This window comes from Nerophis lumbriciformis, linkage group LG14 (assembly GCF_033978685.3).
Source record: "Nerophis lumbriciformis linkage group LG14, RoL_Nlum_v2.1, whole genome shotgun sequence".
Lineage (NCBI taxonomy): Eukaryota > Metazoa > Chordata > Actinopteri > Syngnathiformes > Syngnathidae > Nerophis > Nerophis lumbriciformis.
The window spans coordinates 22282783-22298823 of record NC_084561.2 but is presented as its reverse complement, the minus strand read 5'-3'; the positions used below and the strand labels follow the sequence as shown (position 1 = coordinate 22298823).

The 16041-nt window shown below is 40.2% G+C and overlaps 1 protein-coding gene across 2 annotated transcripts in view; it reads right to left on the bottom strand.

Annotated features, from left to right (window-relative positions):
- Positions 1 to 16041, bottom strand: part of myo1f (myosin IF) — a 62937-nt gene that overhangs the window by 1033 nt on the left and 45863 nt on the right. For both annotated transcript variants that reach the window (XM_072914657.1, XM_072914656.1), the window contains 6 exons: positions 12386 to 12531; positions 9038 to 9184; positions 8826 to 8974; positions 8681 to 8743; positions 2583 to 2784; positions 334 to 494 (listed from right to left, as the gene is read on the bottom strand). In XM_072914657.1, coding sequence (XP_072770758.1) covers positions 334 to 494; positions 2583 to 2784; positions 8681 to 8743; positions 8826 to 8974; positions 9038 to 9184; positions 12386 to 12531 — 868 coding nt within the window. The remainder of the gene's footprint in view (positions 1 to 333; positions 495 to 2582; positions 2785 to 8680; positions 8744 to 8825; positions 8975 to 9037; positions 9185 to 12385; positions 12532 to 16041) is intronic.

Genomic DNA, 16041 nt, shown 5'->3' with positions numbered 1-16041 from the left:
ACAAAAACAGAATGCTGGACGACAGCAAAGACTTACTGTGGAGCAAAGACGGCGTCCACAAAGTACATCCGAACATAACATGACGATCAACAATGTCCCCACAAAGAAGGATAAAAACAACTGAAATATTCTTGATTGCTAAAACAAAGTAGATGCGGGAAATATCGCTCAAAGGAAGACATGAAACCGCTACAGGAAAATACCAAAAAAAAGAGAAAAAGCCACTAAAATATGATGATTTCTGTTGGTGGTGTGCCTCCGGATTTTTTCAATGCAAAAAATGTGCCTTGGCTCAAAAAAGGTTGAAAAACACTGCTGTAAGGGTCCACGCACCTTCTTTGACCAGGTCAAACACGTCATTGACCTCGAAGCTGATCTCGTCGGTGTCCTGGCCGACGTATTGATACAGCGCCCGGCAGCGGGGTCCCTGAGGGCGAGGCTGAGGTTTGGGAGCAGGAGGAGGACGCCGACCAATACTCTGTTTCCTCTGTTTCCTGTCACAATAAAATGCGTGAAAAATTAATGTCACTGCCTTCAAATTAGTAAAAAAATTACAAAAATGACTAAATATTTAATAATCATTTTTCTGACTTTGAGTCTAATTACAGAACTTCCCATACATGCATTTATTTGTGGCAGCTCGCCAGGACACATTTGGGGCACCACCAAACATATTGGCACCAATTGTTCACCCTTGCTTGTAAAAATATTGTAACGGCTTGTCGTTACAACTCCATAGGCGTCGTAACTCTGCTTCTTAACACACTAATACACACCTGGTCTGCCATATAATTAAGAAGACATAACAGGAGTGATCATGTTGCCAACTTAGCGACTTTGCTCTTAAGGTTAGTAGAGGTGGGAACCTTTGGGCTCCTCACGATTGGATTATATTGCGATTCTTGTGGTGACAATTCAATTCAGAATCAATTTTCTTATATAACAAAATACAATGTACCGAAGGGTAAAATACTAGTTTAAGGCGAGAAAAAAAACAATATGGGTTTGAACAATTCGATCATTTTATTGTAAGGTGAAATATCACAATGTTTTGGTAAATCGATGTATTGTCACTAGGGATTTCAACCAATACGGTACCAATTAGAGATGTCCGATTATGGCTTTTTTGCTGATATCCGATATTCCGATATTGTCCAACTCTTAATTACCAATACCGATACCGATATATACAGTCGTGGAATTAACACATTATTATGCCTAATTTTGTTGTGATGCCCCGCTGGATGCATTAAACAATGTAACAAGGGTTTCCAAAATAAATCAACTCAAGTTATGGAACAACAACATGGCACTGCCATATTTATTATTGAAGTCACAAAGTGCATTATTATTTTTTTAACATGCCTCAAATCAGCAGCTTGGAATTTGGGACATGCTCTCTCTGAGAGAGCATGTGGAGGTTGACGTGGGCGGGGTTGGGGAGAGTGGAGTGATTTAATGGGGGGGGGGGGGGGGGGTTTGTAGGGGGTAGCGGGGGGTGTATATTGTAGCGTCCCAGAAGAGTTAGTGCTGCAAGGGGTTCTGGGTATTTGTTCTGTTGTGTTTATGTTGTGTTACGGTGCGGATGTTCTCCCGAAATGTGTTTGTCATTCTTTTTTGGCGTGGGTTCACAGTGTGGCGCATATTTGTAACAGTGTTAAAGTTGTTTATACGGCCACCCTCAGTGTGACCTGTATGGCTGTTGACCAAGTATGCTTTCCATTCACTTGTGTGTGTGAAAATATATTATGTGACTTAAAGGCCTTTAAGGTTTATTGGCGCTCTGTACTTCTCCCTTCGTCCGTGTACACAACGGCGTTTTAAAAAGTCATGAAATTCAATTTTTGAAACTGATACCGATCATTTTGAAACCGATACCGATAATTTCCGATTTTACATTTTAAAGCATTTATCTGCCGATATTATCGGACATCTCTAGTACCAATTCCTGGTACCTGGGAATCGATGCCGGTACTCAACAATACCAATTGTCAGTACTTTTGTGTATTTATGTGTTAATAAATGTTAAATTGTTTAATAATACAGTCTCATTTTTTATTTAACATTCAACAGTGAGCTGATAACTGTGCTGTCCAAGTGTCTGTACTGTAAGTATTGTACTTAGTACCCACCTGCGGTTTGATTGTAACGTGCATCTTATGTAGTTTTCCAGACCAAATTTGGAGTTGTTGAAATAATCATGTAACGCGCTAATGCTAATCAGTAGCATGTTTATGACACAGCCAATTTAAGTTAGCATCCAGCTAGCGCATTACTGAAAGTTTGAGTGTTTTTTTTATCAGGCATACTTGCTTTGTTGGCGTGGAAATTTGTAACATTACCGAGAGGCAGTTTGAGGCTGCTTGACTGCTTGTTTCCCCGCCAAGTGTTTGAGTCGGCTTAGCCTGCGACTGGACATGACGTCTTGTGCAACAAAGGCGTCGAAAAAAAATCTCATTGTTAGATGTCACGTGATTCGGCAGTACTGATGGAATTTAGTCGGTGCCTATAAAAGTACCGAATCCATCAGCTGACCTGCTGTGATGATTACCCTCCCCCTTCCTGTAGCCTACTTTTCTCACCCTGACATGCCCTCATCCGGAACATTAAGGAAGTCCATGTTCCCCTGGTTGTTGTGGTTCTGGGTTGAGACTCTGGCTGATTTCTGAAAGCCCAGTTTGGGGAGTGCCGCTTGCGGAGGCCGGCTCTGTTTGTGCGGGGAGGAGTATGTGGTGTCGGATTGTTTGGGTCTTCTGGACATCTTGTTCGCTTCATTCTGGTGTGCTGTGGAAAAACAGAGTAGATGTAAGACTAATCGCCGCTAACGAGGCACAGAAACGATCATTTCGTTGTATGTACTTGAAGGAACCACAATTTTGAGTTGGAGCCTATCCCAGCTAGCTACGTTGCTATTATGGTTGACATTTGAACCAATACGGTGCTAATTCCTGGTACCTGGGAAACGATACCGGTACTCAACGGTATCAATTTTTGGTAATTTTGTGTGTTTGATAAATATAAATGAGCTGATTATGATAACTGCTGTCCAGTTGTTATTTCAGGATTCAGGATGCTTTATTATTGTCCATTCTTTAACATGCACAAAACATATAAGAACTGAAATTACATTTTCGGCACAGTCCCATTAAGAGCAGACATACGTTACAGGGAGACAAGAACAGGACCGCCAACGGATCAGCCACTTACTGCGCTCCTTAAAAAAGGTGGGAAAAAGGTGATATTGGGAAAGGGGGGAAGAGTAAAAAATATTAGTCAAAGGCTGGACCCTCGGGAGGGGGTCCAGACTGAGTCCAAGGGAAAAAAACAAAGTTCGACTTCCAGGTGTTGTGGAGGTGGGAGGGAGGTCAAAAGCGTCCATCTTTGAGAGTCCTCGGGGATGTTTACAGAACAGCCTGCTCCTATTGTTGCAGCGTCAAGGCCATTCGAGGGAATCAAATCATAAATTGGGATTTTTGTTTTTCTGTGAGCAGACAATGGCTTGTCTGTTCTATTCGTCCATGTTGGCTCTCATATCCAATTTTTGTTGTTTCATTATCACATTTCTGAATCTCATTTGCCGATATGACACTAAGTTGCAAGTCTAAGACGCTAGATGGCAGTAGTGTATAGTTTATGGCAGGCGTGCCCATGACGTCGATCGCGACCTACCGGTCGATCGCGGAGGGTTGTCAGTCGATCGCCAGCCAGGCATTAAAAAAAAGTCCTAAAAATTTGCAATCATCAATCTTCACTTTTCGTCACTTGATTGACATTCACAGCACCCGAGGATCTTGTGAGATGACGCTGGCTGCTGCCAGATCAGTATTAAGAAATTACTGAAAGGCGGGCAAGAACCACTTTTTATGTCAACAGACTCTGGCGCCTTACCTGCTGTCAAAACTCTGCACAGTTCCTGTCTTCTGTTAGAATAATAATGTATATATTATCACACAACTCTTATGCTTAAGGGCCGTTGCTATAGTTATTATCAATTGTGCTGAAATTGTATTTTTATTTGTCTGTGCAAGGCTGGCAATCCAAAAGATTGCAAGCCATTCTCGTATCAGTGTCTGTGTCCAGGAACGGCCTGCTGACTGCCAAGGCCGAACACCGCCTTGATGCAGACAAAGCAGAGACAGGGCGATCTCACGACTGTCAACAGATTTGCATTTTTGTATAATCATATACTGTGTCTAACTGGAGCTGTCGAGATTACCCCCTTCCCTCAGTGACAGCTTCAGTGATGTAACCAGGGACCTCCCAAATAAATAGAGGAAGCACGAGGGCTGGACTTTTAGAACGTAGTTTGGATTTGTAACTAGAGTACAGCCTAAAAAACGTGTCTCCTCAATTGAGCCAAATTTAACTCTGTCTCTGCATGATTCTTTGCTTCTCGTCTGTTTAATAGATGTCATCAGTGTTTGAACCTGACATCTTCACAATAAAAGCGCTGCTTCATCCTGCCTGCGCTAACAAAATAAGAGTCTGAGAAAGCTGGTGTTCAGAAGCTAGGAAGCTACGGAGTTTGCCGCCAATGTATTTCTTATAAAGTGCATAAAAAGGAGTATGAAAGCTGGACAAATTAGATGCCAAAAACCAACCACTTTCATGTGGTAGTGGACAGAAAGAAGGACTTTTTTCCTCCTCTATTTGAAAATGTGGACGTTATCAGCACTACTGTCTGATTCCAATTAATGCAAGTCATCAGAATACACCGACTTATATTCTTGTCTTCATGAAAGAAAGGAATTTTTTTCCCGGAGTATAAGTCGCTCCGGAGTATAAGTCGCACCGGCCAAAGAAGCATAATAAAGAAGGAAAAAAACATATACTGTATAAGTCGCACTGGAGTATAAGTCACATTTTTTGGGGAAATTTATTTGATAAAACCCAACACCAAGAATAGACATTTGAAAGGCAATTTAAAATAAATAAGGAATAGTGAACAACAGGCTGAATAAGTGTATGTTATATGAGGCATAAATAACCAACTGAGAACGTGCCTGGTATGTTAACGTAACATATTATGGTAAGAGTCATTCAAATAACTATAACATATAGAACATGCTATACGTTTACCAAACAATCTGTCACTCCTAATCGCTAAATCCCATGCAATCTTATACGTCTAGTCTCTTACGTGAATGAGCTAAATAATACTATTTGATATTTTACGGTAATGTGTTAATAATTTCACACATAAGTCGCTCCCCCGGCAAAACTATGAAAAAAACTGCGACTTATAGTCCAAAAAATACGGTATATGTGTTAAACATACTTGTATTATCATTAAAGACCTTTAAATTGTTAACAAAAATGTCTCTTTCATAAATAAATATATATAAATAAATATATATGAATGAGGCAGATCCCCTCGACTTGGTCAATTGAAAAGTAGCTCGCCTGCAGAAAAAGTGTGGCCATCCCTGGTTCATGGTGTGTTGGTCAGTTCAGTCTGTTGAGCCCTACAATGTGTTAATACTAAAGGTGGGGGAAATACTCGATTTTCAGACGCATTGCAATTCGGACTTGGATGATTGTAAAATCCATTACTTCATGTCGATAATCGATTTATTTATTGTAAATAAAGTAATGCAGACAGTCCTAAAATGTGGCTGACTGCATCTCACCAAGAGATCCGACCAGCTCCTTCATTTTAGGGCACTTATGTTGCAGTTTTGCACATATTTCCATTAATTTAATAAATGTGAGAATTAATGTAACTGTTTCTTATTACAAATGTACTGTTGTTTAAAGTTGCAAGTGCTAAACGCTTATTTAGTGAAATGGAAAGAAATGGAAAACTGCATGAATATCTATAAATTAAAGATGCATCAATATTTTTTTAATCGAATCGTAGCTCCTGAATCGTAATTGAATCGTTAGGTGCCCAAAGATTCCCACCTCTAGTTAATACTGTCAGTATTGCACTCATTACGCACCAGCTGTTTGATTGTAACGTGCATCCTAGTTGTAGTTTTCATTAACAGATTTGAAAGTGTTGAAATCACCATGTAAAATCCCTAAAGCTAATCAGTAGCATGTCAATAGGAAAGCCAATGTATATTAGCATCAAGCTAGCGCATTTTTGGAAAAGTGGAGCCTTGCTTTACTTACGTCGGAGCATTTTTTTGAGTCAATCTCTTTGTTGGCATTGAAAATTGCAACATTACCTAGAGGTAGATTGGATGAATCCGCTCTCAGTACTGCTGGAGTGATCGCCAAGTGCCGAAGTGCGAAGAGCTGGCTTTTTTGGATTTTACGTAAATCGGTGCCTGGTAAGACCGGCGGGATTCGGTCGGTGCCAAAAAAGTACTGGATTTGGCTCCACTGTATTCTACATATTATACCTATGAAAGTGTGTAAAAGTTCAGTTTGGAGACGTTTTGGAGCTAATATGTATAATCCTCCATCTTGGTAGTCCCATTCATTCAATCGACAGGGCATTCAAATATAGTTATTTAATTTTTTTTTTGTAAATAAAGTTTTTTCACAGCAAAACCACTGGCATCTTTGATGCACCTGCTAGCTCACGTACGCCACCCCAATTCATGCTGACTGTGTGTGGCGAGGGCAGCACGGTGGAACAGGGGTTAGTGCGTGTGCCTCACAATACGAAGGTCATGAGTAGTCCTGAGTTCAATCCCGGGCTCGGGATCTTTCTGTGTGGAGTTTGCATGTTTTCCCCGTGACTGCGTGGGTTCCCTCCGGGTACTCCGGCTTCCTCCCACCTCCAAAGACATGCACCTGGGGATAGGTTGATTGGCAACACTAAATTGGCCCTAGTGTGTGAATGTGAGTGTGAATGTTGTCTGTCTATCTGTGTTGGTGGTGGATGAGGTGGCGACTTGTCCAGGGTGTACCCCGCCTTCCGCCCGAATGCAGCTGAGATAGGCTCCAGCACCCCCCGCGGCCCCGAAAGAGACAAGCGGTAGAAAATGGATGGATGGATGTGTGTGGCGATTGAGGGAACTTCAACTGGAGAACTTCGTAAAATGGTGCGATGATTCGTACCTGGAGCTTAATGGCGATAAAACGAAGGAGATGTACATTGACTTTTGCCGTGATCCCCCTGCCAAAGCACCCATTCTCATTAATGGCTCTGCTGTTGAGATAGTCCATGATTACAAGTATCTAGGCACAATTTTAGACAATAAATTGACCTTTGATGCCAACACTGACCGTATTTGTAAGAAGGCCAATCAGAGGCTGTTTTTCTTGAGGAGACTGAGGGGCTTTCAGGTTGATAGGACACTGATGAGGATGTTCTATTCATCTTGTATTGAATCTATTTGAACTTATTCCATCACTTCCTGGTTTGGTAACTTCAGTGTGGCCAATAAAAATAGATTGGGTGGTATGATCAAGGTATGCCAAAAGACCATAGGCACTACCTTGAACCCCCTGAACCAGATCTATCAGGCCAGAGTCATCCAGAAGGCAAAGGCAATTCTGGTCAACCCTCAGCACCCTCTCTTCTCAGAGTTTAGACTCTTACCCTCAGGATGCAGGTACACTCCTACCAATAGAAAGGCCAAAAACAACAGATACATAAGATCCTTTGTTCCCTCAGCTGTTGCCTTTATAAATGAGCTTCTTAAACAAGCTTAGCTGCTATGCAGTCACTTTAGTGGGATGATTAGTTTTTATTGTTTTACAAATGTTTTTAGTTTTTAGCTCAATGCTTTCATGATGGTTTGTATGTTGTATGTATTTTACGGCATGGCGTAGTGGGTAGAGCAACCGTGCCAGAAACCTGAGGGTTGCAGGTTCGCTCCCCGCCTCTTACCATCCAAAAATCGCTGCCGTTGTGTCCTTGGGCGGGACACTTCACCCTTTGCCCCCGGTGCCACTCACACCGGTGAATTGAATGATGAATGATGGGTGGTGGTCGGAGGGGCCGTTGGCGCAAATTGCAGCCACGCTTCCGTCAGTCTACCCCAGGGCAGCTGTGGCTATGAAAGTAGCTTACTACCACCAGGTGTGAATGATTGATGGGTTCTACATGTAAAGCGACTTTGGGTACTTAGAAAAGCGCTATATAAATCCCAGTTATTATTATTATTATTATTATTATTATTATTATTATTATTATTATTATTATTATGTATTTGTACCTTGTTTTATTGTTGTACCTTGTTTTTACTGTTGTACTTTGTTTTTACTGTTGCACCTTGTTTTTTACTGTTGTACCTCGTTTTACTGTTGAACGTTGTTTTTTAATGACTACTGCGGCAAACCAAATTGCCCCTCGGGGACAATAAAGATTTTCTAAGTCTAAGTCTAAGTCTAAGCTCACACATGCATTAATAACATTACGCAGTGCAGAAAGTCTTGGTGTAAAACATGTTTCTGCAAACGTTCCATTAGCGACTTTGCTGACAAAGAGAAATAGCCACGCCCTCAACCAATGGCCCTGAGTGTGTCGACTTGCTCGCGCACTAGCAAACAGGAAATACTTGTTTCAATGAGAAAACAAATAATAGACCCTGCTTCGTCTGGTACACTTAGGACGTAGCGCACGCCACAAAATCTATAAGTTCACCAAGGCACTAAGCAGACAGGAACTTCTATAGCGGCAGCCTCATATCAACTTCCTGTTCTGTATACGATCAGGTAATGTGCAAATTTAGAGATTTTGAAAATGTTGCCATTGTAATGGTACACGGCTTCCATTTACCTCTGTCGGCTCTCTCATTTCGCCCTCCACCGAGGGACTGCAGACCGCTCTTCCTGGTTGGTTCTGAACAAATGTTACAATTCCTAAATGTATGACCGTTCATTACGTCATCACTGTTGTTGAGTCATTGTTTATGTTTACTTACTGGATGACTTTGGTAGCCCGTTCCCTATTGTGATAGTGAGGGTCTTCCCTGCAGGTTTGAGCTCGGCCTGGTCCCCCGCTCCATTTTGGAACACAACCACCCTGGAGCTCCCTCCGCCCCAACCCTCCTTCTTCACTCTGAACTCCAGTCTTGTGGTGAGAAAGAGGGAACGTGTAGGATTTGGCCTGAACGTGAAACATGTTTTCCTCTACCTGTCCGTGAAGGATATTGCCAGTTTCCTCTTGGTCGCGTCCTCGTAGCGTTTTGACAACAAGCTGAGGAACTCGGTCTTGAAGTTGGACTCCAGCAGACTGTCGTACTGCGTCTCGTGCAGGATGAAGAAATCATCCTGTCTCGTACTGAAAACAGTTTTCCACACAGTATGTTTACATTCAACTTTAAAATAATTTAATAATAAAATAACTTAAGAAATAGGTGTCACGATTAGAGATGAGGTGGGCAGGGTTGGGGTTGGTGGTAGCGGGGGGTGTATATTGTAGCGTCCCGGAAGAGTTAGTGCTGCAAGGGGTTCTGGGTATTTGTTCTGTTGTGTTTATGTTGTGTTACGGTGCGGATGTTCTCCCAACATGTGTTTGTCATTCTTGTTTGGTGTGGGTTCACAGTGTGGCGCATATTTGTAACAGTGTTAAAGTTGTTTATACGGCCACCCTCAGTGTGACCTGTATGGTTGTTGATCAAGTATGCCTCGCATTCGCTTATGTGTGTGTAAAAGCCGCATATATTATGTGACTTGGACGACACACTGTTTGTATGGAGGAAAAGCGGACGTGACGACAGGTTGTAGAGGACGCTAAAGGCAGTGCCTTTAAGGCACGCCCCCAATAATGTTGTCCGGGTGGAAATCGGGAGAATGGTTGCCCCGGGAGATTTTCGGGAAGGGCACTGAAATTTGGGAGTCTCCTGGGAAAATCGGGAGGTTGAAACCGATAACGATAATTTACGATATTACATTTTAAAGCATTCATCGGCCGATAATATCGGACATCTCTAGTCACGATACGACTTTTTCACTTCCGATACTATAGCAATATTGATCTGACATTTTATCAGCCATGAATTATACATACTTTCATAATTTTGTTTGGATTTACTCTTTGAGTTGAAGTGGAGTGGTCATTTGTTAAAGGAGCCATATGTAATAATTTCATGTCAAGTCATCATTAAATGGCCCTGATATGTCAAAAGGCATTATTAAATCATGTTCTTTTTGGATACCTCTATAACTGATAACAGTAGTTCAGCCGGGATATGCTCATTTCAAAATTTGATTTACAGCCCCGAAATCTTGTTATTGTTTTCATTTCGATGCCCCGCCTTCCGCCGTTTGACCAATTAGAAAGTCCGTGAGTGTGTCACATCCAGGTTGCCAGTTATGCCAGGCCATCTTCGTCTAGCTACTGCCACTGGTAAAGTTACTAAACATGTCAGACCTTAGTAAACCTAAAAGGCCTCGTTACGATTCTCAACTTATTCATGACAAAGCCAGGAATAAAACGAGGATTTGTATCGGGGATGCATTTGAAAGATGGAGACGACTGAAGGCGGAGAAGATTTTTTCGTCTGACGCCAAACTTGCTAATTTCCTCCTTGATAGGTAAGTATGGCATTTACGTTTTCTTATTACTTGTAATAAATGGAAATGGAAATTTTGTATGTAAATTATATTGTTCAATACAGTCTATGATCGTGTCTAACAAAGCTAGTATGTTCGTGCAACGAATGCTTAGTGTGCTGGTGCTCAGGTCCTAATGTAATTCTTTGCATGCCCGGTCAATGACACATGGACATATACGGGGGAAATATATGCCTGTTAGCCTGTATGTTGACGTCTCATTCAACTGACAGGGCAACATATATTTTCGACAAATAAAACCTATGTGGATATGGATAGTGTCAGTGCCTATTTGGTTCTCAATATGCTGATACGCTGAGGAAATGGGTTCCAACATTAGCACGGTTGTCATGGCGATGTGAAACGTATGGACAAAGCCAAATCTCATGATAAAGGAAGTCCTCATTCATGTTTGCGTATTGTGGACTAAATGTACCAAGTTATATGGCAACCTGAAACTTTTGAAACAGTGGCTTATAGGCATACATTGGTAAAATGTCTTCTCTTTAGTTTTGGCCGTACATTAGGCTGCTAAGCATCCATCCATCCATTTTTTCTACCGCTTATTCCCTTTGGGGTCGCGGGGGGCGCTGGAGCCTATCTCAGCTACAATCGGGCGGAAGGCGTGGTACACCCTGGACAAGTCGCCACCTCATTGCAGGGCCAACACAGATAGACAGACAACATTCACACTCACATCCACGCATGCTCTACTTATTTTCACCAGCATAACCATTGGTTGTAGTTAGTTTTAGTCTTTGTTTTCTGATAGTACTGACAATAACCATATGATTGCCATTTGTTGTGATATTGTACGCAGGCATGACGTACTTCTCCCTGAAAATAGCCTAATTTCTGTGTAAAATGTGTTGGTTAGAGATTTGTGATTGACAAAACACTTGTCTATTCAGCTATTATGGTCCCAAGCACCTCAACCCCTAGTAAGAGGAAGTGGAAGTTTGAAGTTCCTTGGAGTAAATAAAATGAATGGTTAGACATAATTTTTAACATTTTTTTTTTTCATGAATAGTGTGCAGAAAGGAATATGAAGTGCACAACTATGGCCAATAAACCAAATAGTAATCAAATAATCAAAATCCTAATTTTCTGTTTTTTTAGTTCCATTTTATTATTTTTTATTTATTACTTTCATTTAGATTGATGATGGAAACGAAAAAAAAAAAAAATCCTCCGACTTAATTTAGTACGAGCTGTCACTTGTGAGCAAAAGAAGCTCTTCTTGATGAACCCAGTTTGGTGCTTCGCGGTCAAATGACACAGCAGCTGAACCGATCACATGGTTTTTTTCCCCTTAATGTGATACAAACATCCAGTATCACTCCTTGTGTTTCGTAAAGCCTCGGAGCTTTAGTATCGTTTAACCCATCACTGCTCATAATGCAGTAAGTTCATTGATGCAGACACTTCCGTTACTGTATATTTTTTTATTATATTCTTCCTTGGAGACTTTGTTTTTAAGTAATATGCAACTACGATTATATGATACCGTTGACAAATGTTGTGGTTTAGACTGCAATATTGTTCAATTAAAGACACTTATTACGTATGTCTAGCATGTGTGCTTAGCTGTTGTGCAGCTGCAACCAGTAGCTTATAGCCCATGATTACAAGATCAATCGTGTGTGCTTATTGGAGGACATTTGCACGATAAACACGCTGTAGGACTGCTTGTATCGGAGATTTTAGATGCAAGCTGAAAAAATCTGATGCTTGTTTTTTTGCTAATATTGGACCGAAACCTGGAATCAATATCCGATCGAGACATACCTTTTTATTTAGTTTTCTGTTCTTCATTTTATTATAATTGTTGACTTATTGCCAATTAAACCATATAATATTGAGCAGGTAAGACATTCTTTTTAGGGGCAGAATTCCACAGCAAGTACAATAACAACATACAGTATACCTGAGAGAGACACCATCGATGCTCCCAAACTCCAGTTTTCGCTTCAACACCTCCTTTATTTGCCCCTTCTCCGGACCTTTTTTCACTTTCTCTCGACCAATCAGATAGATGCCCTTGGGGGTGAGGATCAAATCTCTCTTGATGGACTGGGTTGTGAGAAAACAGGGAGTGAGAAAAATGAGCAAAAAAACAGAAAAGATGAGAGCAAAAGACAGGGGAGTGAGTGAAGTCCAAACGTACAGTAACTATTTCAAAATGTCTACTATGTCTGATATCCTGTGAGGGTGCGTTCACACTTCTAGTCCAGTACTGTGGTCAGTACCAAAAATGTATTAAAAAAGATACTTGGTGGTCATTGTAATACGCACTTGTATTTCAGTCAGGGGGGTGAGCAAATCATATGAATAAAGTCGGGCCTAGATTGGACGCTGTATGATGTACATACACATACATAATACATACATACATATATATATACATATATATATATATATATACATATATACATATATATACATATATACATATATATATATACATATATATATATATATACATATATAAATATATATATATATATATATATATACACACATATATACATATATACATACATACATATACGATAAATATTAATTGTTTCAAAAAAATATATACATATATTTCTAATTTAACACTAAGCTGTGGTGTCCAGTTGTTATCAAATCAAATCAAACTTTATTTATATAGTATTTTTCATGCACAGGCAAATGGCAAACACAAAGTACCGTACAAAACAAAACAAAAATAGAAGAAGAGAATAAAACACACACAGCAGTATTGTCAATGACAAAGCAAACATAACATGGCACTGAGGATTTGAGGAAAATTGCCACCTTTGAGGCGTCCACACTGGAGAATAACTGAAATTAACACAACTAAAAAAAATAAAAATAAATAAATATATATATATATATACTACCGTTCAAAAGTTTGGGGTCACCCAAACAATTTTGTATTTTCCATGAAAAGTCACACTTATTCACCACCATACGTTGTGAAATGAATAGAAAATAGAGTCAAGACATTGACAAGGTTAGAAATAATGATTTGTATTTAAAATAAGATTTTTTTTACATCAAACTTTGCTTTCGTCAAAAAATCCTCCATTTGCAGCAATTACAGCATTGCAGACCTTTGGCATTCTAGCTGTTAATTTGTTGAGGTAATCTGGAGAAATTGCACCCCACGCTTCTAGAAGGAGCTCCCACAAGTTGGATTGGTTGGATGGGCACTTCTTGCGTACCATACGGTCAAGCTGCTCCCACAACAGCTCAATGGGGTTCAGATCTGGTGACTGCGCTGGCCACTCCATTACCGATAGAATACCATCTGCCTGCTTCTTCTCTAAATAGTTCTTGCACAATTTGAAGGTGTGTTTTGGGTCATTGTCCTGTTGTAGGATGAAATTGGCTCCAATCAAGCGCTGTCCACTGGGTATGGCATGGCGTTGCAAAATGGAGTGATAGCCTTCCTTATTCAGAATCCCTTTTACCCTGTACAAATCTCCCACCTTACCAGCACCAAAGCAACCCCAGACCATCACATTACCTCCACCATGCTTAACAGATGGTGTCAGGCATTCTTACAGCATCTTTTCAGTTGTTCTGCGTCTCACAAACGTTCTTCTTTGTGATCCAAACACCTCAACTTGGATTCATCCGTCCACAACACTTTTTTCCAGTCTTCCTCTGTCCAATGTCTGTGTTCTTTTGTCCATCTTAATCTTTTTCTTTTATTGGCCAGTCTCAGATATGGCTTTTTCTTTGCCACTCTGCCATGAAGCCCAGAATCCCGCAGCCGCCTCTTCACTGTAGATGTTGACACTGGTGTTTTGCGGGTACTATTTAATGAAGATGCCAGTTGGGGACCTGTGAGGCGTCTGTTTCTCAAACTAGAGACTTTAATGTACTTATCTTCTTGTTCAGTTGTGCAACGCGGCCTCCCACTTCTTTTTCTACTCTGGTTAAAGCCTGTTTGTGCTGTCCTCTGAAGGGAGTAGTACACACAGTTGTAGGAAATCTTCAATTTCTTAGCAATTTCTCGCATGGAATAGCCTTCATTTCTAAGAACAAGAATAGACTGTCGAGTTTCAGATGAAAGTTCTCCTTTTCTGGCCATTTTGAGCGTTTAATTGACCCCACAAATGTGATGCTCCAGAAACTCAATCTGCTCAAAGGAAGGTCAGTTTTGTAGCTTCTGTAACGAGCTAAACTGTTTTCAGATGTGTGAACATGATTGCACAAGGGTTTTCTAATCATCAATTAGCCTTCTGAGCCAATGAGCAAACACATTGTACCATTAGAACACTGGAGTGATAGTTGCTGGAAATGGGCCTCTATACACCTATGTAGATATTGCACCAAAAACCAGACATTTGCAGCTAGAATAGTCATTTACCACATTAGCAATGTATAGAGTGTATTTCTTTAAAGTTAAGACTAGTTTAAAGTTATCTTCATTGAAAAGTACAGTGCTTTTCCTTCAAAAATAAGGACATTTCAATGTGACCCCAAACTTTTGAAGGGTAGTTATATATATATATATATATATATATATATGTATAGTACAAAAATATGAAAATATATGTAAAAAATAAAATATAAATAATATAAATATTACATCAATACAATAATAAAAACATAACATTGAGATAATAATAGTAGAAATATTGATTAAAATAAAAACAAACAGTAAAACAATAAAATAATAAAAAACAGATGATTGATAAAAAGCCTGATTAAAAAGGTGTGTCTTTAGCCTTAAAAAAAAAAAAAGTTTAACGCTCTCTGCTGTCCTGAGGCTCGTAGTGGCTTAACGCTGCCTCACCGTGGGTCTTTGTTCTGGTATTTGGTAAAGCTAAAAGGACAATGCCAGAGGACCTCAGGATCCGCGAGGGTTGATACGGTAAAAGCAGATCAGATAGATAAGAAGACGCAAGGCCATTAAGACACTTAAAAACTAATAATAGAACTTTAAAATTGACCCTGAAGCGGACGGGGAGCCAATGCAGCGACTTTAAAACTTGTGTAATGTGCTCCCCCCTCTGGTCCTCGTCAGCACGCGTGCAGCTGAGTTTTGTAATAATTGTAGACTTATGATGTTCTTTTTGGGAAGGCCAGAGAGCAGGGCATTACAATTGTCTAAATGACAAGAAATACAAGCATGCATTAGCACCGCCGTGTTGGCCTGAGAGAGAAACAGACGGACTCTGGCTATGTTCTTAAGATGTAAAACCAATTTTTTAAATATTTTTAATATGTTGGATAAAAGTCAGATGGGAGTCAAAAATCACGCCCAGATTTGTTATATACTGTGTTGGTTTAAAATCTTGTAATTTTGGTAAACGTCTCCCCCTCTGTTCTTCAGGGCCTATAACTAAAACCTCTGTTTTGTCCTGGTTGAGCTGCAGGAAATTCACTGCCATCCATAACTTGATGTCTGCAATGCAGTTAAAAAGGGTATCTATTGGTCCTGTTATCTTGTTTCTGTACACTTCTCTGTCTCATTTGCAAGTACTGTACTGCCTGTATTATATAATAGACTTTACATGCAGTTGCAATTCCTAGACATTGGATGGCAATAGTGTATAGAATACGGTGTGTTGCCTTAGCTAG